The sequence below is a fragment of the Lytechinus pictus genome, chromosome 17 (genome assembly GCF_037042905.1).
Source record: "Lytechinus pictus isolate F3 Inbred chromosome 17, Lp3.0, whole genome shotgun sequence".
Taxonomy (NCBI): domain Eukaryota; kingdom Metazoa; phylum Echinodermata; class Echinoidea; order Temnopleuroida; family Toxopneustidae; genus Lytechinus; species Lytechinus pictus.
In genome coordinates, this window is record NC_087261.1 from 17,832,732 (window position 1) to 17,856,122 (window position 23,391).

The window sequence follows — 23,391 nt, forward strand, 5'->3', positions numbered from 1 at the left end:
CAAGCACATTCAATTATTTTTAAAGTAAAACATTATCATCAGTGTGTGATTAAAGAGTTGGCAAATTTGTTAGACGATAAAAATCGTCATTGATTTTAAAAGCCCGCTTTCCAAAGTGGCAGAAAGTTCCCAGCACCTTTATTGATTATCAATAAAAGTAAAAGATTGTCAGTAGTGTTAGATTTAATAGTTGGCAGCATTTTTTTTAGACAAAAATTGTCATTCATTAAAAAGCCCGCTTTCCAAAGATCATTGTAAACACGAGAGGGATATGATAATGGACCCACTTTCACCCCGTTTCTTATTACAATGTGTGTATAGAGAAATTACACAGTTTATCTGAAAGGTGAATCTATACTTTTTTCTCTTTTTTATACAGTTGGATTCGGTCACAGAAAAGATGCCAAACGAGGGATAGCTGTTAGCATGTCTCATCTCGATCTGCAGATATTACTAGTATAGATGTTCACGATAGCATTTGGAGTCAATATTGATTTTATGATTTTGTAATATTACAATCATACTCAAAAATGTCTTTCATAACCTACCGTATTTCACATAATATAATCAAGCATTGCATTTAGGCTCCCCATTTCTATTACATATGTGAAAATACCTAATTAATACATTTTTGTACCAGCTATATACATAGGTGGTTTGAAAAAAAAAAATAACCGGCTGTTTTCGACTCGCCATACGGCTGCCGTAGAGCAAATGTGACTGGGGTATTAATCTTAAAACGCTGTGTTTAATGATAACATGTCTTATTGTATACATATATATAGTTTGTTTAAGCGGCGCCATTATATTCAAATTTATTTCAAATATTATCAGCGTTGTATGCCCCCCCCCAAAAAAAAAAAATGTTTATTAATCTAGACGTTTTCGTCTATCATGTCAATACTGCTACAATAAGTGTATTACTTTTGGTTTTCAATTGAACGAACTTGATTTCTCCAAAATGTAATGAAATTTATATTTAGGATATTGATTATCATTATTGTGTGTTCTGTGGTGTAAAATTAATTCCCTACTTGGTCTACTCACCGACGCAGGTGCCTCATGCTTCAATTTTATCCGCAATGTGTCCACAAAAGTCAAAACTCCACTGAAGTTCGGAGCGAAATTATCCAGTAGATATTTAACTAAAGTTACTAAACAAAGGAGGAAGCGATCAACTTAAAGCTAGTTCTTCACGCTCTTGTTAACTGGCGGATGATCTATGAATCGCAGCGAAAGTGAAGTCCAAAGTTATTGCACAAATCCCATGAAAATGAAACTTGTCGATGTTATCTTGTCCGTGATAAATAACGAACGAATATTTTACCATGGTACACAATGAACGAATGAAATAATCCACATTATGTGTCCACAGATGCTATTCCAGAATATGTAACATCCAAGATAGAAGTAACGTTAGAACTCCAAATATGAAAATCCAGTATATAGTGTGTAAACCACGAGGTTAGTTATTTACATGTATATCCTACGTCATGCAATCAACAAGTTTACTCCTCGAGATCACGAGAAGAAGTAGGGCAAATCAAGCCAGACCTTGACTTAAAATGATTGATTGAACCAAAGTTTGCTGACCATTTACAAAAGCTATCATTCGTCGGTAGTTCCCCCCCCCCAAAAAAAAAAAAAAAAAAAAAAGATTTACGGGGTGTTGTAGAATCGATGCGGCGTGCAAGCTTTGGAATGCGCAAACGTGTAAAAAATACAAAAATTACCGCAAACCGGAAAATATGTGTACGCTTAAAGAAATATGCGAGAACATGCGCTTTACACAGGTGAATAGATTTGCAAAAATAGTTTTGTGTGATGTCAAGTTGCTACACATTTATGTAAGACCACATTATTCACTAAAATGATATTAACGCTATATCCAGACTTGTTTCATCTGCAGCATTTGGTTATTAGTAGAGTATTGTATTCGTAAAGTAAGACTAAATGTATAATCATGTTTGTAATTGTTTTGCTAAAGATATTCGTAGCTTCACGTCTAAATTTCATTTTCTCTCTCTCTCTTTCTCTCACTCTCCATTCGTAGTATGATTAAATTTTATAGTGTGTTGATAGAAAAACAAATCTGAAGCGTATAGGGATTGTAAATTACTTGATATTTTGTGAATTATGGTATTATCAGAGAGTATTATAATTTTGTACTACTATATATATAGGCCCTATTTCAAAGAGCTTTTATATTGTTTATTTTGCATACGTCATGTTCTACGTCTTAATAACCAAGGAATATGTTATTATTTGATATTGTCGCGATTCAATTGAAATTGCAACTGGTTCCTTTAAATTTCGGTTGAATTAGATGACATGTACTGCATTCATGCGTTTATTTACCTTTCAATAACCTGGAGGTACTCAGTATTTTCATGCCAAGAAACTGACCTGATGCAAAGTTGATGATCTGGAAAATAACACAGGCACCCTGCGAATTCTGCTCCACATAAGCCATCTTTATTACAAGTTAATTTTAATTTTAATTTTAATGGTATAATGGTTTTGCCCCACTATAATCAATCTTACTATCTACAAGTTGCTCATCATATTCTTTCCTTCCAAAATCTCGCATGATAGTATAGCAAGTAAACATGGTAAAGGTGTGTATTTTTATTGCGCCCCTTTTCAGACCTATATGGAGGCACGTGTTTCCCATTTTTACACACACTGTTAGCAGAGTCTCGAGAACACCTGTAATCTTACCAGATTGCGTAATCTTACAGGAAATTGGTATTTGGTGTATGGAATCTTACAAAATTCCTTGGATAAAACAGCCTTTTGCCCCTTTTAAACCGACCTGTTCCGTTAAATTGCAGAAAAGGTAATGTTTTATGAATGTACAGAATGATTCTGTTATTGCTTTCTGCAAAATCTTTTTTTTTTCTCTAAGATCACAGTTTTTTTTAACAGTGCAGGTTGTACACAAAGTACCCTGTATTATGTAGTGCCCCAATACCGGACATTTTTTTTTTAACAACCTAAACCTATTCGCAACTGCAAAAACAAAAAACATCTGTTCAAAGCAAATTAACTACCTGTTGACATTTCCGAATGTGATTTCTTCTCCGAGCTTCCCTCGAATGCGCGTGCGAGTATGTTTTTTGTATTATTTTACTAACTTCGAGATAATAATTTTTGTGAAAATAATTTTAAAGAATACATTGTTATCTGTATAGATTTTTCTTTTTTTTTTTACTTTCATTTATGTCTGGCTTGTGTTTGTTGCGTATATCAATATGATAAGGATGTATGGATCGCTTTATACTCAGAAATGCTATTATATTATGTATATTCAGAAACAATAGTTGAGTGATGTGTATTCAGAGATACTACTTATGTCTTTAATAAGAAGACGCTTTCTTATTGATCAAGACAAGTATTCAAATACATGATATTAGTTTTAATTGTTTACATCTGTTTACTCAGCCTCTGTCATTTCGACTATAGGGATTATGAATTACTTTATTTTTTAAATGGTATCATTAATGAGAGTTTAGCTAACCCATGACGTTTGGGGGTTTAACGTACAATCTGATTGGTTGTTTCTAAGTGGAATGTTGCTTATTTTGTACTTCCGCATGAGTTTTAACATAATTGCATATTTCAGGGGCCGATATATTGACAAGTGTTAGAATAAAACTAGTATCTGGTTAATGTTTGAAATAGCTTTCATATTGATATACGAAGAGCTCACTGCAAAAGGCGTTAGGTCCATTTTCCATCAAATTTGATTTTTATGTCTCAATGTACATATTTTTTTTAGCTCTATAAGATGATACCAAAGAAAAGTTGAAATTCCTATTAAAAAGTGAACTAAAATGGCAAAGAAAATCCCTTTTTTTTTCAAAAGGGGCTAGGTCCATTTCAGTTTAGTTGCAAAAGGGGTGAGGTCCACACATATTTTTTTTGGAAAAGAATATCTTAAAAAATATGATGACAGGTAGATTTCTTGTATACCCCTTTTTATGTACTCATGATATAGGGTATCATGAAAATTCAGTTTCGCATAAGAATATTGCAATATGGGAGAATTAAAAAAAATGATTTTCGTGGAGTGGACCTAACCCCTTTTGGAACCAAACTCTTCTGAAGAACTCATTTGTCAAAAGGGGTTAGATCCCTTTTTCATTAATTTTTATTGTTTTCTGTCACTAAACCTCTAAATTTTTAGTCACTCTGATGATACCAAAGAAAATTTGAAATTCAAATGAAAACGTGAATGAAAGTGGCAAAGAAAAATCGCTTTTTAAATAAAAAACGATTGGATTCATTTCAGTTTGCTTGCAAAAGGGGTTAGGTCCACAATGATAATTTTTAAAAAGATGTATAGAAACAAATTTGAAGACAGGTAGATTTCTTGTATACCCAATTTTATGTTCACATGATAGGGTAGTACATCATGACAATTTAGTTTCTCATAAGAATATTGCCATAAGTGGGAATAAAAAACGTGGTTTTTCTCGGAATGGTCCAAAGTGGACCTAACCCTTTTTGCAACCAAACTCTTATACGTGAATTTAGTATCTAAACGTCCACCCCAAAATATATAAAACCATCCAGCCCTGTTGATGTGAAACCATGATTTGTCGATGTATAACCACCGTAATCCTTGTTGTCTACCTATAACATATTAAGGACACCGCACACCCTACGACTGTTTGCGATCCGATTTTGGAACAGATCGCATTTTGCTAATTTTCTGAAAATGTGAATGAAAAATATAATTTTATTGGAAGTTAAAATTAATTGAAAGAATACTAATATAACCATTATGAAAGATTGCAAGCCTTTATTTTGGAGTAAAGGCCAAATTAGTTTCAAAACCTAGCCAATCGTACGACTAGATATTAAATTCGCTTTTATTCTAAGAAGGATGATATCATTGTCACAGATTTGAACATATAGGTATTCGTGCGAAGATTAACTAATATTAAACAGTAAAATATTCCATGTTTCAATACTAGCATCAAATTCTACTACGCGTTATTCCAAAATCGGGTCGCAGACCAATCGTAAGGTGTGCGGTCCCCTTAATTTTTATTTTATTTGTTTTGCATATTTTTGGGGGGCATGATTACAAATCAAATGACATGTTTATTCTAGCGATTTGAATTGTTTGTTTGTTTTTCTTTTTTTTAAGGCAAAAATGGTGTGGAATAATAAACTGTTCAATATATCCAGAGACTGGCAAAGTATATGTTTTCAGTGCTTCATTTGTCTATTTTATCTTAAATGGTGAATAGTCACCTTTTTGTTTTGTAGTTATCTGTATTATTTATTCAAATAAAATTCATATATAAACAAAATGATAATTGCAGCTGTGAATACACAAATCGAAGCTGCGTCGACAGCTGACGCCGACAAGCCCGATTTATAGCACCGTAGCACGGAAAGCCCCCCAGTTACTACCATCGATTGAGAAGTTATTGGATTCCCATATGGAAAAGATGAATGAACGTTTAAATAAGCTAGAAATTACTTTATCTCAGCACGTGGAGAGCTTTGACAAGCGTTTGAAGGAGTTCTCTGAAGCGCTAAGATTTCAGAATGATCAAACAGAGGATTTGAAGAAGGAGATTCCGCGTTTGGAAAAGGAAATTAAAGGACAGTCAGATAGACACAAGGAAATATACAGACTCGCGGCTTATATTTGCCGTGAAAATGTTGTGAATATGGGAATCTCTGAGAAGTCGGAAAAGGAAGATACGGAAAAGATCGTGAGAGATTTCTACAGGGTTAACTTGGGGCTGACAAATAAACAGGTTGAACATATCGAACACCAACGTGTTCACAGGGTCGCGGCGGCGCACATTGATCCAGAATGAGTTGAAAGTGCGCCAAAATTATATTTCGTGTTAGATTTTTACTTTGACATGTTGATTATGGGTAATTTTGGGCGTAGAATCGACTGAACATAATCTAAAGCCGATATGACGTCACCTTGATACCGAATTTTGATTGGCTACTTTAAACCTATATGTGAAAAGACAAATTACGCTAAACAATGTGTAGTATATAAATTTTGTGTTACGTGCTACTTTAAGAATGACCAGAGTGAATGAATGACTTGTGTAAAACGCAGAGTATATAATACCACGAATGTATCACGTCAAAGACAAAACTTGCACGTTTTCTGAAAAAAATGAACAATATCATACAAAAACTGCCGAGATTTTATCATTTCCTCGGTGAAAATAACCAATCACAATACAGCACTCATAGCGTGATTTGCGGACTGACTAGCTTACAACCAATCACGCTCTTTGTTTCATACGCACGAACCTCCGGTCCGGCGCAAGTTCGAAGATAGCATCGTCTGACACCGATTCCAGTGGCAGTGCTCCGGAGGATTTCGAGTCCATGGAATCAATTTTTTGTTCCATTCATGTAATAACCACTAGGAGTAAATTTGTATAATTTAGAGGAAAAAAAATCATCGGAAATGTAGAGAGTGTGCGGCCAAGTGGATCAGCGTGGAAGCGAGTAAAGAGAGCAAAGTCGCCAAGATGTTTCTTGACAACTTACACAGAAGTGAAGCCGTGGGACAGGGTATTCGTGTCCTTGCTGCACTGGCGATTGCGTGGAGCACTGCCACTGGAGCTGGACTCCTGGAGGAAAGTTGTGAAGATGAAGTTGCATGCAGATTGAGAAATGCCAGGTAAATTCCATGAACTCTGATAATACAACTAATTTCTTTATCAAAAGGAATGTGCATATTGGCTATTGTCCTAAGTAACGGTAAACCTTCCAAGACACGACAGAGATCCAGACTCGCACGCTGGCTAGACCCACTCACACAACATGCGAGGTTAGTATACTAACCTCGCACAACGCATGTGATTTCATAGTGCATTTTGACGTTTTCATTCATCACAAGAATGTGAGGGACTATGAAACGCCAAATCTTTCAATATTTGTCCACTATGTTAATCTTGATCGTATGATTTAGTTCATTTTAAAAATGAATTAGAAATTATTGATAAAGGTGTTTTTATCGCTTACCTCCAAATCTCAACCAGGATACTTCGCTCGGTCCGTCCTTAGTCATCCTTCATACTGCGGTGGAAATTACGCAAACAAAAATCGAAATGCGAATTTTTCCTATCGAACATTCTCGATTCAAGTCGTCGGCGCATAATAGGAAATTGTACCAAAAATCAACAGGTTGCATCTTATGTATATACTTAAAGAGGGTCCTATTTGGTCAAAGTCGTGAGAATTGAAATATTGTATAATTCGAACAATAAAAGAGAAATAGTGAGTGACATTATTGACTCTCTCATTTAGATATCAATGAATTGTGCATGTAACTGTTTTGTGATAAATAAGCGAAACTTTAAAGGAGAATGAAACCCTTGAAACCAGCTGAATCCATATCAAAGAGAAAAATCAAAGAAACATATTGTTGAAAGTTTGAGGAAGATTGAATGAATAATAAGAAAGTTATGAGCATTTGAATATTGAGATCACTAATGCCATGTAGATCATCCCATTGGCAATGCGACCAAGATCTGTGATGTCACACACGTACAACTCCCTCATTACTTTAGTACTTATTTCACTTATATTATCACTTTTATAGAGTCTATCACAAGGTGAGGTGTTCTCTTTATGAGAGGACAAGTACAGAGGTTTCACAAGCCAGATTATATCATTGATGAATCGTTTGTCATATGATTAGAATGAGAAAAAAAAAATGTTTTGGGGTATATTTTCAGTGTCCAAAAGGGGAGAGTTGTTAATCTGTGACATCAATGATCTTGGTCGCATTGCCAATGGGAGGATCTCCATAGCATTAGTGATCTCGACATTCAAATGCTCATAACTCTTCTATTGCTAGTCCTATTTTACTCAAACTTTTGTTGATCTTATTCTTTGATTTTTCTGCTTTTACAAAAGCTAACTTGCTCCAAGAGTTTCATTCTCCTTTAATATGTCATAACTTTCTTATTTTACATCCGATTTTGATGAGGTTTTCAGCGTTAGTCTTGTTTCATAATTCTCTATTTATTCAAACATTTTTTTTTCTGGGGTGCACTTGACCTTTAAGAGATTTTCCGAACAAAATGAACAAAATGATAATGTCCCGATTGTTTTGCATTACGTGTGTTAGATTGCGGGCGTTTGTGTGTGTGTGTGTAGGAAGCAAGATTTTCGTGTTAATGTTTGCACAAAAAAGGAGAGGGAAAGGGAAAGGAAAAGGGGAGGGGGAAAGGTAGATGAGAGAGAGGGAAAAGGAGACCATAAAATAGAAAGAAAACAAAGGAAAGGAAGAGGGGAAAGAAGAGGGAAAGGGAGGGGAAAAGAAAAATGGAAAGAGCGAGAAAACAGTAGGGGAGGGAGAAAGGAAAGAAAAGAAGGGAAAGGAAAAGCGAGAAAGGGAATGGAGGGGGCGTGAAAGGGAGAGAGAGAGAGAATGATGAAGGGGATAGGAAAATGTCAAGTTTGAAGATCTGAATATTAACACTAAAACAAAATTAGACTTCCATGTTTTATTTATAAAAATACCATCTTTTTCATGATTATAAGGTTCAACGTCCCTGTTCTAGGTTTGACTTCAACATAAATCTACTGGCGCTTTGCGCTTGAATTCTGGATGTCATTCCTTTTTTAAAAGTATAGGTAATCTGTCGGACTTTTCAAATCCCAAATTTAAATCTTAAGCGCAAATGCCCTCGCATTATTTTTCATTTAGATACAGTCCTGTCATCAATATCAAAAATTATAAGTGCGAGCTTCGCGCTGGCATAATTTTTGTAAGTGACAGTAATGATGTTGTTTATATTTTAAAAATGCTTAGAATGTCCATTTGTTGAGGTTTAAATGTCCAAAAGTTCAACGCTCGCATAATTTGTAAGGTAAATAGGCCTACCCTTTTAATTGTTATACAAAGGTGCTAATACAACGTCCAGAATGCAGTTCGGAATATTGAAAATAACTGTTGGTCCCGCTATTTCTGCCCGTGCGACAAGCATTTATCATTTTGAATCATGAGATTCACCTTTGAAATATGATGAAAAAGTATCGTTAAGACTGAATTAAGAAAAAAAGAAGCTCATGTTTCACGCTCGCATTTTAATCCGTTAGCTTATGATAATAATGGTGCATGACTTCGTTAATATATTTTATCGGACATGTCCACCTTTTGGTGCTTCAAGAAAAATAAACACAACACACAAATAATAATAGAAAACGAACAAGAATAGAATAGATAGTTACCTATCCCACTCATGAATTCTTATTTAACAGTCCCCAAAACGTCTTTTTTTCGTGTTAGCTTATTTCATATACATATATATATAGGTCTCCTCATCATGGTTATAAAAAGTGCTCATAATGTTTTATTTTCAAGTCCTTGTATCAGAATTTTCAGCTCGGGCAGCTCTATCGCATTTTGATTACTATCCTGTTGATTTATTTATTTGAACAAAATGTTTAAAATGTCCAGCTTTTAGAACAGATATCAAAAAAAGGTATTCACCTTTGATCATAGATGAGGAAGAAGAAAAAGAGCAACAAAATAGGAAACAAACAAACGAATTAATGTGACACAATTTTTCTTCATTTCAAGGCGACTCTTTACATGTCATCATTGCTGATGGCGTTACAATAGAAAATACCGCTTGACAGCAAAAAAAAAAAAAAAAAAAAAAACAGAAAGAGGAAAATAATGCTAAGCGTCTAAAATACAGCTAGCAGTACAAGCTGCAGATATTCACTACTGAATGACACGCGCCGTATAAGCTAAAACAACAACAACAACAGAACCGTAAACAAACGTCTTGTGAATAATATCGCGCGCCCTCTTTAGGCAAAAGTTGATATCCACGATGATCCGGCGGCATCTACGTGAAGATCACGAGAAAATGTTTTTTTTTTCTTAAAAAAACAGCAAAGAGAAGTCAACAAACGATCCATATGGTTCGGTAAGTGTCATAGCACAATTAGAAACTTTAGGTAAACTGTAATGGCATAGTTATTTTAGTAAAAAGGGTGTGAAAGATTCGCGTGCACCATGTGCATATGAATCCTTCGCACCCGAGATGCATTGAACCCATGAGTGGGCTAGACCAAGCCAAGGCACTTTCAAAGTTTCAGTCTCTGTAGACTAGTAGTATTTGGTTGTTCCGCTGAACTGCGTTGGCTTCACAAATACAGTAAAATGTCAGAAATTGTTAAATAAATCCCCAGAAACGACGGTCATTCATTTACTAAATAAAGAATGCTTACTCTCGGCGGACATGACGGAGCTAGGGATTGCGTCCCATTCTCATGATTCGTGTGTGTGTACCGCGCAAAAAACAGACTTTCGCCCCTGATATTTCTACTTATAAAGGATGTAGCCCTAAATCATGTAGTCTAAACGAGATACAACTTCATTTTCTACGATATTGATTTCATTTTAAAACAAGAATTCATTAAAAAAACGAGGAAAATATGAAAAGATGGGGAAAACTTGCGTAATGTTTACGTCGCCATCTTGTTTCTTTTTGTTCTTCATCAATAATACAAGACGCACTGTAGAGTAAGCTTAATGTATATTTTTGTCATGATATGTTGCCTTTTGTACCATTTATAAAGTGACACAGTTTGTCACTGGTGTTTGAGAGATAATTTTGTTCCTCGATGGTTCGGATAGGTGCAGCGGAGAGTAGCGGTAGTGAAGTGTAGTGGAACCTATACGAACCATCGCCTGAGGTGATCTAGATCATGCTATGGTAAAAACAACTGGAGTTACCGTAGCATCAATTCCACTCTGAACTCTGCAATATGATGTGATGGGGGGGTTATTACATGAATGTTTATAAAAATTACTATCCTGTACAAATTTGCCATGCAGACTGAGTTTTCCTTGAAAAATAAATAGAATAATGGTTACAAGAAATGACTTATGGGAAATGAATTTTACTCTATCCTGTAAGGCTGTATCTTTACCTTTAAAAACCTTAGACTCATCTTTCCCTTTCCTTTTTTAATACCCCTCAGCATGCTCAGATGCAGAGAAGGACCAGTCATTGTCACAGGAGATTGGCAATGATTATGATACCCCTGCCTCTTCACCCATGAGACTCCTATGGCCAGGCTCTAGCAAGCATGTGCATCGACCCTCTACTAGCCAAGACAGGAGACACACATTACCTGTAGGATGCATTTTATGAGCAACATTTTGCTGGCGATAATAGACTAACATAGAAATCAAATATTTACCAGCTTAGTGATTTTTTTTAAAATTGATGTCAATGTAAGGGTTACATTTTTGGTGTTTGCACTTTGTTTTCAAAAAAAAAAAATAATCAGATATTTTTTTTTATTGTGAAAAATGAATTTGAAAATCGCCAGCCCTGTGTTTGAATAGAAATATTGATGTGTCCTATTTTCCAATGAATATTGTACATCTGCATTCAATGTTACAATTGTTAAGCGGATCATTTGTTACTTTTTTCAAGTTATGAAAATGCAAAATGTTTAAATCTAAATGATTTTTTTAATATGAACATGTGCAGTGTATTTACATGCTATCAAACTACAGAGTTTTGTAGATCTATTTGTTTACTGCAGAAATTTTATCTGAGCAAATGACTCTGAATCATTTTCATTAAATTTGATTGAGGATTATTAGCACTAAACAAATGCCATTACTGTTCCCATAGATTAAAGGAAGAACAGACATTTATTTCGTTTGACTAACTACAGATGTGAAGTCTCACATAGAATTAAAAAAATGTATACATATTCAATTTCACACTCCTATTTAGCCATTGTAGTTTGGCTCTGTAAGTCATGAAAGGCAAATGGACAAGGAAGATGGATATGTATTATGTGCTTTAAACAGATTACATGTACATTGTTTTATGTTAGTAACTACAGAGATTCTACCTCTACAAAGGAGACTGAAATCACTAATACAGAATCATAATGGGGAAATTAAAAAGATTTGTGTAATGCACTGGTGTTTTCCCACATTACGTGTTGTTTATTGCAATATTGATTACTATGTTTTTGTATTATTCCTTTCTAATAATGTTTTTTTCTCATATTATTGCATAGCCTTATTGCAAACCTTCAGCTATTTTGTATTCCCATTTACCAAAAGTTTCAGTGCAGTGTATCTCACTTATGAAAGACAATAACTATTGATTTAATGTGAAATAATGTTCCTGTCTTTTGACAACCGGTTTGAAAAATATCAATTGTCTTGATGAATTTTATTTTTTGTAATTTATTAATACACTGTATACATGTACGGTGATTCTAAAAAGTTAGCGAACTCAACCAGAAAAAGCACTCCTGCATGCGGAGTGTTGAGTGGAGACAACAACACTACATTGTTTGGTGAGCCCAGACAAACAAACTTTATTGAATGTAATATTATATTACCTGACTTCAGGATAAAATATCAAAACATGGCAGACTTGAACACTTGAAATATATTCATTGTCTGGTGGGGTTTTCTAACTTCTTAGCACCACTGTGATTCATTCCTGTTTGTGAGTGTTATATTGCATGTATGTGGCAGTAAGAGTGCAGTGTGTGTCTTTAATTCATGTGTAGTGTCATTCATAAACAGTCAGACCGCAGGTCCCTATGCTAATGAGCAAAAAGGCCAGATTCATCCAAATCATCTCGTGGCTGAATCCTCTTTGCAAAATCTCGTGATTCGTGAGATTTTCTTTCTCTAAGAATTTACCTGTTTTAACCTCTATTTAAATGAATTATCATTGCACCATCAGACAGAGTAAATGTTATTCTTTCATACGGGTTATTTATTTTGTATACAATATTTTGATAAATAAGTAAATTTTTGGCCTGAAAATGTGCCTCAAAACTTAATTTTATTCCTCTGTTTTCTTTTGGAAATTGTGCAAAACTTTATATTTTGAGCCTCAATGATATATATAGCACCATAAAGCTGAACTTCTGTACTTTCTCACAATGCCACTCTTGATATGCGGCACCTTTTAATCGGGTCAAGATCACACTTCCCACCAAGGTACAAGACGAGATTTCTGAAATTTTGTACTGAAATCCAGAGTTCTGATTGGCTGGATAAGGTTCACAGAACAACAGGCGCTGGTAATTTGAGGAGATTACCACATGGGAAGTGTGACCTTCCCATGAACCCAGGCACTGGAACCGTTGGAATTTGCCAGTGTGTGGTCCCTTTGACCAATCAGAGTGCAGTATTCTTGTTATCAAGCTGCTTTATGTACTTGGACAATGAAAAGTGTGATCTTGACCCGATTAAACCATTTTTTATTTTGAAACCTATACCATTTTAAAGCATACATATTCACCTTTATCATGATTTAAAAATCATTTGGGCTTAAACAAAAATAAAGTGTGAAAATAATTATTTTGTAGCATATTTTAGATCAAAATTTTTACCTATATTACAAAATCTTTGAATAAATTCAAACACATGACCTGAAAGAATAATTATTCTTCTTTACAATGATACCAGAATCATGAAATTCAATGCACAATTACAGCAGCAATGACCGAATGAAAAGAGGTGTTTTGGTCCGCATCAAGCTCATTAAATATGCAAAACTTCTCAAGTCATGAATATCACTTGGATGAAAGAAGCCACTTTTTTGGGACCTGCCTACTGACTGTAAAAATGTACTGATACATGTATATCCATATAGACCAAGTCTTTGTAGCTGATACATTTCACCATCACTCATTGATCAATCATACAAGAACAAGCCAATTAAATTAACACAATCATAACACATCAAATCAAAAAGACACACAATGGCATACAAACTAACTCACAAATGCATCAAACGTTCACAGATGAGAGATGAAAGCAAAAGACACAATCGGGGATGAATTTGTTTTTAATATAATTTTATTGGTGTATACATAAATATTAAGGGGCCAATGTACAAATTCATGAATTAAAACATAACAATGCAAATAAAAGATAATTACAGTATTCTATCAAAACTTAGTGTACTTTATACTAGATATCACATGACCTGAAAGTTATATAAGAAAAGAGGGATAAGCACTGGAAGAGAGAGAGAGAGGGGGGGGGGGAGAAATATGTGTGAGAGAGAGAGGGTAGTACCGATAAATGTATAGAGCAGTGCTGGTATAGAGAAAACTGAGTGAAGTACATGTAGAAAGAAAAAAAAAAGTGGTGAAGGAGAGTGAAATGGAAAAAAAAATAAACTCGAGAATTTTCATATTTTTCATATTTTTCTTTTAACTTACCCTTTAATTATTAGGACATTATCCATTCTGCCCATCAGGGGTGGTGACTTTGGGGGAAGGGACAGTGTCCCCACACTTATTGAAGCACTAACAAAGTGCCCCTTTTTCCAAAAGAAAAACGCCCCCCCCCCCTTACAGACGTTCCTAGTGCCATTTTTTTCTTAGAAATAGAAGGATGTGTGTCATGTGTCAATGGGTGCCCTTTTGCCTTTTTATAAGTGCCCATTCTCTATAAGTTGCTTGTGTTAACCGCTCTTCCAACTAGCACACTCGCTTGCTATGCTCGCTCGCTTGATATATGACCCACAAGCATATAATCTTTATATTTAATAATCAGAAATCTCCTCAGTAAAAAAAAAGTTTTGTCCAACTTAAATGACCACGAAAAAACAGCCATTACAAAAAAAACTGATTGTAAATGTCATCATTTAATTAGAGTGGTGTACGCCCTTTTCAAAAGAAAATGCCATTTTATTACCTACCGCCCCTCCCCACTTCCACCTTTGCCCCACCGCCCCTGTCATTCATGATGAATGTGTAGAAAACAACTAACATACATAAGAGCAAGTCTAATTAAGTTTTACTACTAGCAACCTATATAAAAGCAATACAGATATAACTGCTTGAACACAAGAGGGCGCTGTAGATTTTAAAATTTGAATAATTAATCACTGTGCAACTTTTGACCTTGACGAGTTATGAAACAATGTTCAGTGATTTTTCTCTAAAATGTGACCAAAAATTAGGTAGATACAAGAGTTGAGGCACGAAAATGAAAAAGGAGGCAAATATTTAATGTATGGCCCGCGGTCTAGTGGTCTAAAATGGCAAAGAAAAATCACCTTTTTTCAAAAGGGGTTAGGTCCATTTCAGTTAAGTTGCAAAGGGGTGAGGTCCACACATAATTTTGTTGGAAAAGAATATTTAAAAAAAATATGAAGACAGGTAGATTTTTTTCATACCCAATGTTATGTTCTCATAGCAGGGTATCATGAAAATTTAATTTCGCATAAGAATATTGCAATATGGGAGAATAAAAAAATATATTATTGGAGTGGACCTAACCCCTTTTTAAACAAACTCTTCTGAAGAGCTCATTTGTCAAAAGGGGTTAGGTCCATTGTATAATAAATGTTATTGTTTTCTGTCTCAAATTTTAAGTCACTCTGATGAAAACAAAGAAAATTTTGAAATCCACATGAAAACATAAATAAAAGTGGCAAAGAAAAATCACTTTTTTAATCAAAATAGATTGGATTCATTTCAGTTTACTTGCAAAAGAGGTTAGGTCCACAATGACAATTTTTAAAAGAATATATAGAAAAAAAATGAAGACAGGTAGATTTCTGTTATATCCAATTTTATGTTAACATGATAGGGTAGTACATCATGACAATTTAGTTTCTCATAAGAATATTGCAGTAAGTGAGAATAAAAAACGTGGTTTTTCTCGGAATGGTCCAAAGTGGACCTAACCCCATTTGCAACTAAACTTGTATATTATAAAGTGTGGGAAGAAACCCTCTTTAGCCCCCTTTACCAGGTACGACGTCGTCCAATTTCCACCCCCAGTTGTGCCATTTCCATAAAAAATACAGCTATTTAAAAGGGAAGTTCATCCTCAACGAAATGGTTGTGGTAAAATTGCCATAAAAAAGTACTGGTGAACGTTTCAGGGCAATCCATCAAGGATTAAGAACTTTTTAGAATTTGTACTTTTTTATTTGTGATGTAATGGTAAGAACCGAGCAGCTGCCCCATTTGTAGTTAAGTATTAAATGCATGAAATTTCATTTGTTTAGCGAATTATGATGACTATTCCCCCTTCAGGAGCGTTTGTGAAATAATCGGTTAGTTGATACATGTACATGTATAATAAAGATCCCGATACAAATTATGTTCATGTTATTTTTAGAAAGGACCTTGTTCAAAGGGTAGAGCCAAAGTATTGTTGCACATCTATTCAACGAATACTGATGACATGGATGATTAGATATCTTGTCGCCAGAGCTCTTGTAAAAATCAACACTCAGAGATTGGAATAGCATGACAATTTCTTTACAACGTGTTCTTATAAAGCGGTGTCACATTGTACCAATCTATGTTCATCAGCCTGTGATATAACGGTACAAGAAAAAAGTCTGGAAAACATGAGCACGGTAGCGGATCAGGGCTGGGCGCAGGAGAAATATCTTCCGCTATATGTTAAGAATTTCCCCATTAATCATTCACATTAATAAAGCAACATCTACAAAAAATTACGTCGGCGACTTTTTTATTTAAACATGTGTTATTTGCAACCTCTATATTTCAAAATTTTGGAACCGCCACTGTAAACGTGATTGTTTATACAATACCCATAAAGTATTATGGAGGCAATAACTATGGTGTTTCTTTTTTAGGAAGATCTACCTTTGAGCTCGTTCCACTGTGATCAAGGGGGTGAAATAGGTATGTGTTGTTTATTCATTGCTCTTTTTTTAAATACCAGGTGTTTTTCCATATTTTAAAGACATTGCAGGTGAAACATGTATTAAATACTAGACTTTGTCTTGACCTGTCTAAACTATAAACAAAAAGAACGATGGTTGAAACACATAGACTGTATACATTCACATTTCGCTATAATGGAACGTTCTAAAAGAGGAAGCAGTATTCAGTTTAATCAAAGCTGACAAATACAATAACTATATTTTTAGTGGTCCTCGTGAATGTTCACGCTATATCTTTTTTTTATCCAGTTGGGATGGTAAGTCTTGATATATACATATAATTTCTTTCGCCAGCGCATATTTTAAATTGTTTGTAGAAAATTTATATCAGATCATTTATCCTAGTAGTGATATGGAGGTTTATGTATAAAGCACGTCTCCTTTTCAAGACAATTTTACATCCTAAGAGAGAGTTGCACAAAAGGAGAAAACAAAGTATAGAATTGACTAAAATTGAATCAACATTTGTTTCCACAAAATGGGTGACGCAACGTATGCTTTGCTTTAGAGCTCCTTTTTTAAACTTAAATCAATGAGGTAGGTCATATCATTGATTGCACAGTTGTAAGAAAATATAACAGTCACAATTAGGTATTTTCCATCTTTCTTTTTTTTTCGGCTAAGTAGTGTATTATGCCCGATCATATAATTTGCTATAGCTTGTAACCCGTGGACACTTTGGTCATTATTTTAATTATTATTATTATTGTTATTTTGGCATCACCTGTGCCTGGGAGGTGTAAAGCGAACTGAATCACTATGACCCGCATGTCTCTCATCCCGATATAACAGATTGGGGAGTGCAGGTGGACCACTACACCGCGGTTTCCCCTTACTCTTGTACGAATAGTGCAGTGGGTTCTCGTGCAAAGGGGGTGACTCTCCTTTACACGGGGCCTCCATTTTAAGTCCTATCCGAGGGACGAAGTGTTTTCCACTGTAACATAGCATGCATCTACGGGACAGAGGAGAGACGTTTACACGCAACACAGGCTTCATTCATCCGCCTGGGGTGTATCACTGTGTGATGCCCTAAATGTCTTTTACGCCAAGGCAAAACGATCGATCCAATGCGATATTCTAGATGACGCTTTTATTAAAAATGCTCGCAAATTTCCCATTCTAAAACATGTCAACGTTTAACAAGTTTCGGAGATGTTATGAAATACTATAGTTGTCTGAAACTTATGCGCATTGTATAGTATACAAATAGATAGCGAATAGGCATGAGTGTGATGGTGCGAGATTTTGCATGAGGTGAAAGAAAGATGCTCTATTCAACGAGGCGTTAGCCGAGTTGAATAGAGCGTCTCTTTCTTTCACCGAATGCAAAATCACGCACCATTGCACGAATAATAATATTCGCTATTTGTGTTGTACAACGCCTCGGAAGTTAGCGAAAATATGAAAAAACAAGAGTTTTTTCCTGCAGTAATCTATGAAAAGGGAGCAAAAAATTGAAAGCGAAAAGCAAAATCCCACAAGCGCACATGACCTTGGGCAGCAATGCGCATTGAGCCAGCAGGCTTATACGCGTATCGCACCTTCATTTTACTGAGCGCAATGAATTAAATCGTATTGTGACGTCACCTCCTATAAAAGCCGTGCAACGGTACATTTTGGATGGTACGTCTTGTGTGCAACGGTACGAATGTTTGACATTCAGCCTCTCATTTGCTCGCGTACAACAAGCTAAGTAGGCGTTGTACAATCTCAGATGTCAAACAAAAAGCAAAGAAACAAACGTACGTATAAGAACAATGGTGGTTCATTGTGTGTTGGCTCAGTTGGTAGATCGTCCGTCTCACAACCGGGAGGTCAAACCGTGGCTACGTCAAACCAAAAAGACGTTAAAAGATGTTGCTACTCTGTTTGGTGTTCCAACGATTAAAGGGATAGAGTCTCGTCGATCTGGCGCTGCACAGCGGCTGCCAGGCCCATGATCAATTGGGCAAAGCAAAATATCGGAGTATTTCATTTCATGTCTATTTCGAACAATCAAATTTTCAACATCATTTTTCATTTTTTTTCATAAAATGTTATTTCACTCACTTTTTTTAATGCAGGTTGTGAATAAACAAAGAAGCCTGGATGCTGGAAAAATAAGACATGGCGCAAAATAGACCACATAATATGAAGAGAGCATATATGCTCTATCTGGGTCTCATAATATTTCACTCCAAATCAATCCAATCAGCTCCTCTGTCCTCCTACTTGGTATCTTCATTTACACCTACTGATTCTGACTCCAACCTACCATTCAACCACATCGCCATCAACAACATCACTGGCGACATCTATATAGGAGCACGAGAGAGGCTTTACCAACTCGACGCACACCTGAACCTCAAACAGACTGTGGACACTGGCATGTGTTCTTTTCCGAATTACGACCGTTTTAATGATAACAAACTCTTAATAACTGTTATAACACCTCAGAACTATACGCTGATTACTTGTGGAGGCTGTGGTGATAATTGCCAGACAAGGAATTTGGATGATGTATCGGTCACGAGAGATTTATATAATTCTCGGAAAGTAGTGGCACCAGGAGACCTACCAACTGTGGGAGTCGTTGCTCTTGGTGCGGACTATGAAACATATAGAATTACTAAACATGGTGAATCTTTTTACTTATTCATTGCGATAAGTGGCGGGGGAGCTTTTGAATTTAGTAGCATTTCAAAGTACAGTCTTGCAGACCTTCAATTACAACAATACATACCAGCGTATGTCTTTACTGACGATTCAACACGGTCCAAACATATGATCTCTTACGAGGACTTTATATACGTTTTTATATCAAGAAACGAGGAAACTTATTTAGGACGTATTTGTCGTGATTCACCCGACCAAGACTTCGAATCGTACACGGAGATAGAGCTACAATGTACACGTGGTGGATCTCAGAATATTATTCAATCGGCTTACATTGGACCAGCAGGATCCCAGTTAGCTGAATCGATGAATATCAACACCACGGATGACGTATTGTACGCGGTATTTTCATCTTCACCTTCGTCTTCTCTTTGTGTGTATAAGATGATCGATGTCCAGCAGGGCTTTGAAGATGCTATCTTAGGTTGCATTCTCGGAGAGGGCACTGGCACTGAGAATAGCTTCATATCTGGAAGTAAATGTGAAAAGGTAAGTTGTTTTGATTTGATGACCATGAATGATTGTTCTTTTTTTTGGGGGGGGGGTAAATTTATCTATTTAGATAGTCAAATTAAAATCGTAATTAAATTAGTTCAGGTTTGTCAAGGATTTCCTTCACTGATTATACCAGACTGGTAGGTTTGCTTTGCCCCCACATGCATCCCTGAAATGATTTGTTAATGAAAAGAACCAGAACCAAGCATTCGTGCCCTCGGTTTCTTTACACTCTACCCTGAACAAAAATGATTAATTCAAAACAAAAATGCTACAGACGTTATCTTAAAAAAATAATTGCAACATTGAAATCTGACGAGATTCTGTAACTTGTGAAATTTGAAATCAAAGAAGGAGAACATGCAAAAAATCCCATTTCAAAGATTAATCCTTCAATCCAAGATAAATGTAGCGTAATTTCTACGAGACCTGAGGTATAAACATTTGAGATGTTGGTGTCATAACTCTGTGTACGTGAAACGATAAACCCTGCGATGACCCAGGGAAAGGGGGCTAGCCCAGTGGAAACAAAGAGAGGAGAAATAAGAGATGAACGGATATATAACATACAAAAATATCCCCCAAATACTGATAAACATATAATTATAATGCAAAGGAGGTGTCGTGACGAATTTACATGCATCCCGCCTCCCACCTCCACACACACACACACCAAACATGATGGAAAGTGTGAACAAGGCCCTCACAGTAAACACCAACTCTCCAAGGTTGTTGCTCCGCTCCATCATGTCCATGTAGGATCCATCATGTTCACCCCCCCCCCCCCCCCTTGAGCAATAAATACAGACAGAAAGCATAAATGATATTAATATTGTTTTATTTTTAAAATAACATTACACGTTGGTCTTTATCTAGATTAGCCGGGGCCTTAAGTCAACATAATATTTCGAACCAGGTAGAAGAGAGTCTGCTTGCAGATTCTCTGCTACCTGGTAATGTAAGGTAAACAAAAAATAAACACACACACACTTATATCTTTGATTGTTCAAACTTTATTCTTTGCCGAGCAAGAGCTGCGGATCAAATTGCAATTTGTTCCGTAGCTCTTGCTCGGCAAAGAATAAAGTTTGAACAATCAAAGATATAAGTGTGTGTGTGTTTATTTTTTGACCTTACATTACTATGTGAGGTATACATATACGTCATCGCAGTGGATTGTCTCTTATGTTATTTTTTTTAGAAGTCCTCCCTCCCCCATGAACAATTGATAATCCTCCGCACCAACATCCATGTTTAAAATATATAATTAAATGATAAAGCAATGCAAAATATAGTACAATTTGAAAAAGTGTATTTCCATACCATCAAAAGAACACAAGTAGTCATGCATTCTTCCTCACTTGACCCTGCCAATAAATTAATCTATGTTTTATACCTACACGTCAACACGACATAAATCGTTTATGCTGAATATATTCAGGTGCCGTGGCCGAGTGGTCTAAGGTGCCTTGCTAATTGCTATACATGGAAAGTCCCGCATACATTCGTAATTCCGGAGCTTCGTTATTCCGAAGGTTCGGATATTCCAAAGGTTCGTTATTCCAAAGGTTCGTATTTCCGAAGGTTCGTTAGTCCGAAAATGAAATGAGGTTCGTAATTCCGAAGGTTCGTTAGTCCGAAAACGAAGTGAGGTTCGTAATTCCGTAGGTTCGTTAGTCCGAAAACAAAATGAGGTTCGTAATTCCGACGGTTCGTTAGTCCAAAAACTAAATGATTGACGAACCTTATTTCGTTTTCGGACTAACGAACCTTCGGAACAACGAACCTTATTTCGTTGTCGGATTAAATAAACTTCGGAACAACGAACCTTATTTCGTTTTCGGATTAACGAACCTTCGGAACATCGAACCTTATTTCGTTTTCGGATTATCGAACCTTCGGAATAACTAACCTTCGGAATAACGCCACAAATGTTCGGATTGACGAACCCTTTTACGTCTTCAGATTAACGAACATCGAGGTATAGGCAATTTACGTGTTTCGGAATTACGAACCTTCGGTATTACGAACCTTCGGAATTACGAAGTGTAACCGAAAGTCCGGGGTTCGATCCCCGGCCACAGCACCTATGCCCGTGAGCAAGGTATTTAATCGACAATGCTCTTTTGTCCTGCTTTGAAATAAATGAAAATGCTATACGCATTCTTTGTAACTAGGTGTGCGCTTGTTTAAAAAAATATTCACTACACTCTTAGTCATCTATTCCTGCCCACCAAATGCATTACATGCTTTCTGTTTTCACCTGACAGTATCCCGCTCCGAATTACACACCACCGGAATGGTACCCGTGTAGAGTTACATTTGAAGACGGGTATGTACTGTACAGTTATGTCAGTGCAACGAATCCCCTTTCTGCCTCACCCACCACTACTATCCCTAATAATGTGATTTCAACCTCAATTGTGACCACCATAGAAAGACACCACACAGTAGCATTCGTAGGAAATACAGAAGGAAGCCTACATAAGGTACGTGCACCAGGGTCCCGTCTTACAAAGAGTTACGATTGATCCAATTAATCTCAGGTATATGGAAATCCATCAAAGGTAAAAAAAAAATTCTTTAGGAAATTTGCTCAATGTCCTTTGAAAACGAAGAGAAGCATAAGGGGAAGGCAGTTGTGACACTTTTTGCATTTTGCATGTTAGAATTGATATGACTAATACTATTGTAGAAATAAGAACCTTGCCTTTAAATTTGATTCTTGGGAAACATTTTTCACCTATATATAACTTTCTACCCCCACACTGAAATTCATGGTGATCTTTGAAAAAACCAATGTCAAATGGCTCAACTTGCCCCATATGTGGGGTAAGTTGTGCCACCTGCGGGGGTAAGTTGAGCCACAAAATCTAAAAGTATGCGGGAAGAAGCAGTATGTCATTTTTTTTATTTTAAGTCTTTCTCTTTTTTAATCTCTATAAATACTAACATCCTCTAAAAGTAAAAGAACTCTCATGTGTATTTGCACCTTTCTGCCTGCATATCAATGGCTCTTCATGTTTTCTTTTATTTTCTATTATACATTACCATCAGAATTACCATGGCTTAACTTTATTATTTAAAGACGTGTGTGGGTAAAATGCACTCATCTATTTTACACCCTTTTTTGCTGAAATTTGTATTTTTCCCTCTAAAAAGTCATTTTTGTTTCAAAGTCGAAAACAATGTGGTAGGGATAAAGATTGTGTAATGGGTCATCAATACATGAAACCATCACAATGTCTGACTCATTCATTATTGGCCTGGGGTGGTGGCTCAACTTGCCCCTATGCTCAACTTACCCCGCCTTCCCCTACTGAATTGTCGAGAAAACAGTGAATGTATGAATATGCATCACTTCTAAAAAATATTTTAAACAAACATGTATTTTAGATGTTTACATTGCTGGCTTCCCATAGTTACGATTGATCGGATCAATCGTAACTCTTTGTAAGACGGGGCCCAGGACTACCTCCCCGCCCCCTTCCACACGTACACACAT

At 36.0% G+C, this 23,391-nt stretch overlaps 2 protein-coding genes across 2 annotated transcripts in view; both read left to right on the forward strand.

The window, feature by feature from the left end:
* Positions 1-1,760, forward strand: part of LOC135157157 (plexin-B-like) — a 43,473-nt gene extending 41,713 nt beyond the window's left edge. The window contains exon 35 of the mRNA XM_064111852.1: positions 380-1,760. Coding sequence (XP_063967922.1) covers positions 380-418 — 39 coding nt within the window. The 3' untranslated portion in view covers positions 419-1,760. The remainder of the gene's footprint in view (positions 1-379) is intronic.
* A 14,537-nt stretch (positions 1,761-16,297) lies between these two features.
* Positions 16,298-23,391, forward strand: part of LOC129280946 (plexin-A4-like) — a 54,489-nt gene continuing 47,395 nt past the window's right edge. The window contains exons 1-3 of the mRNA XM_064111854.1: positions 16,298-16,692; positions 18,800-19,880; positions 22,157-22,375. Coding sequence (XP_063967924.1) covers positions 18,843-19,880; positions 22,157-22,375 — 1,257 coding nt within the window. The 5' untranslated portion in view covers positions 16,298-16,692; positions 18,800-18,842. The remainder of the gene's footprint in view (positions 16,693-18,799; positions 19,881-22,156; positions 22,376-23,391) is intronic.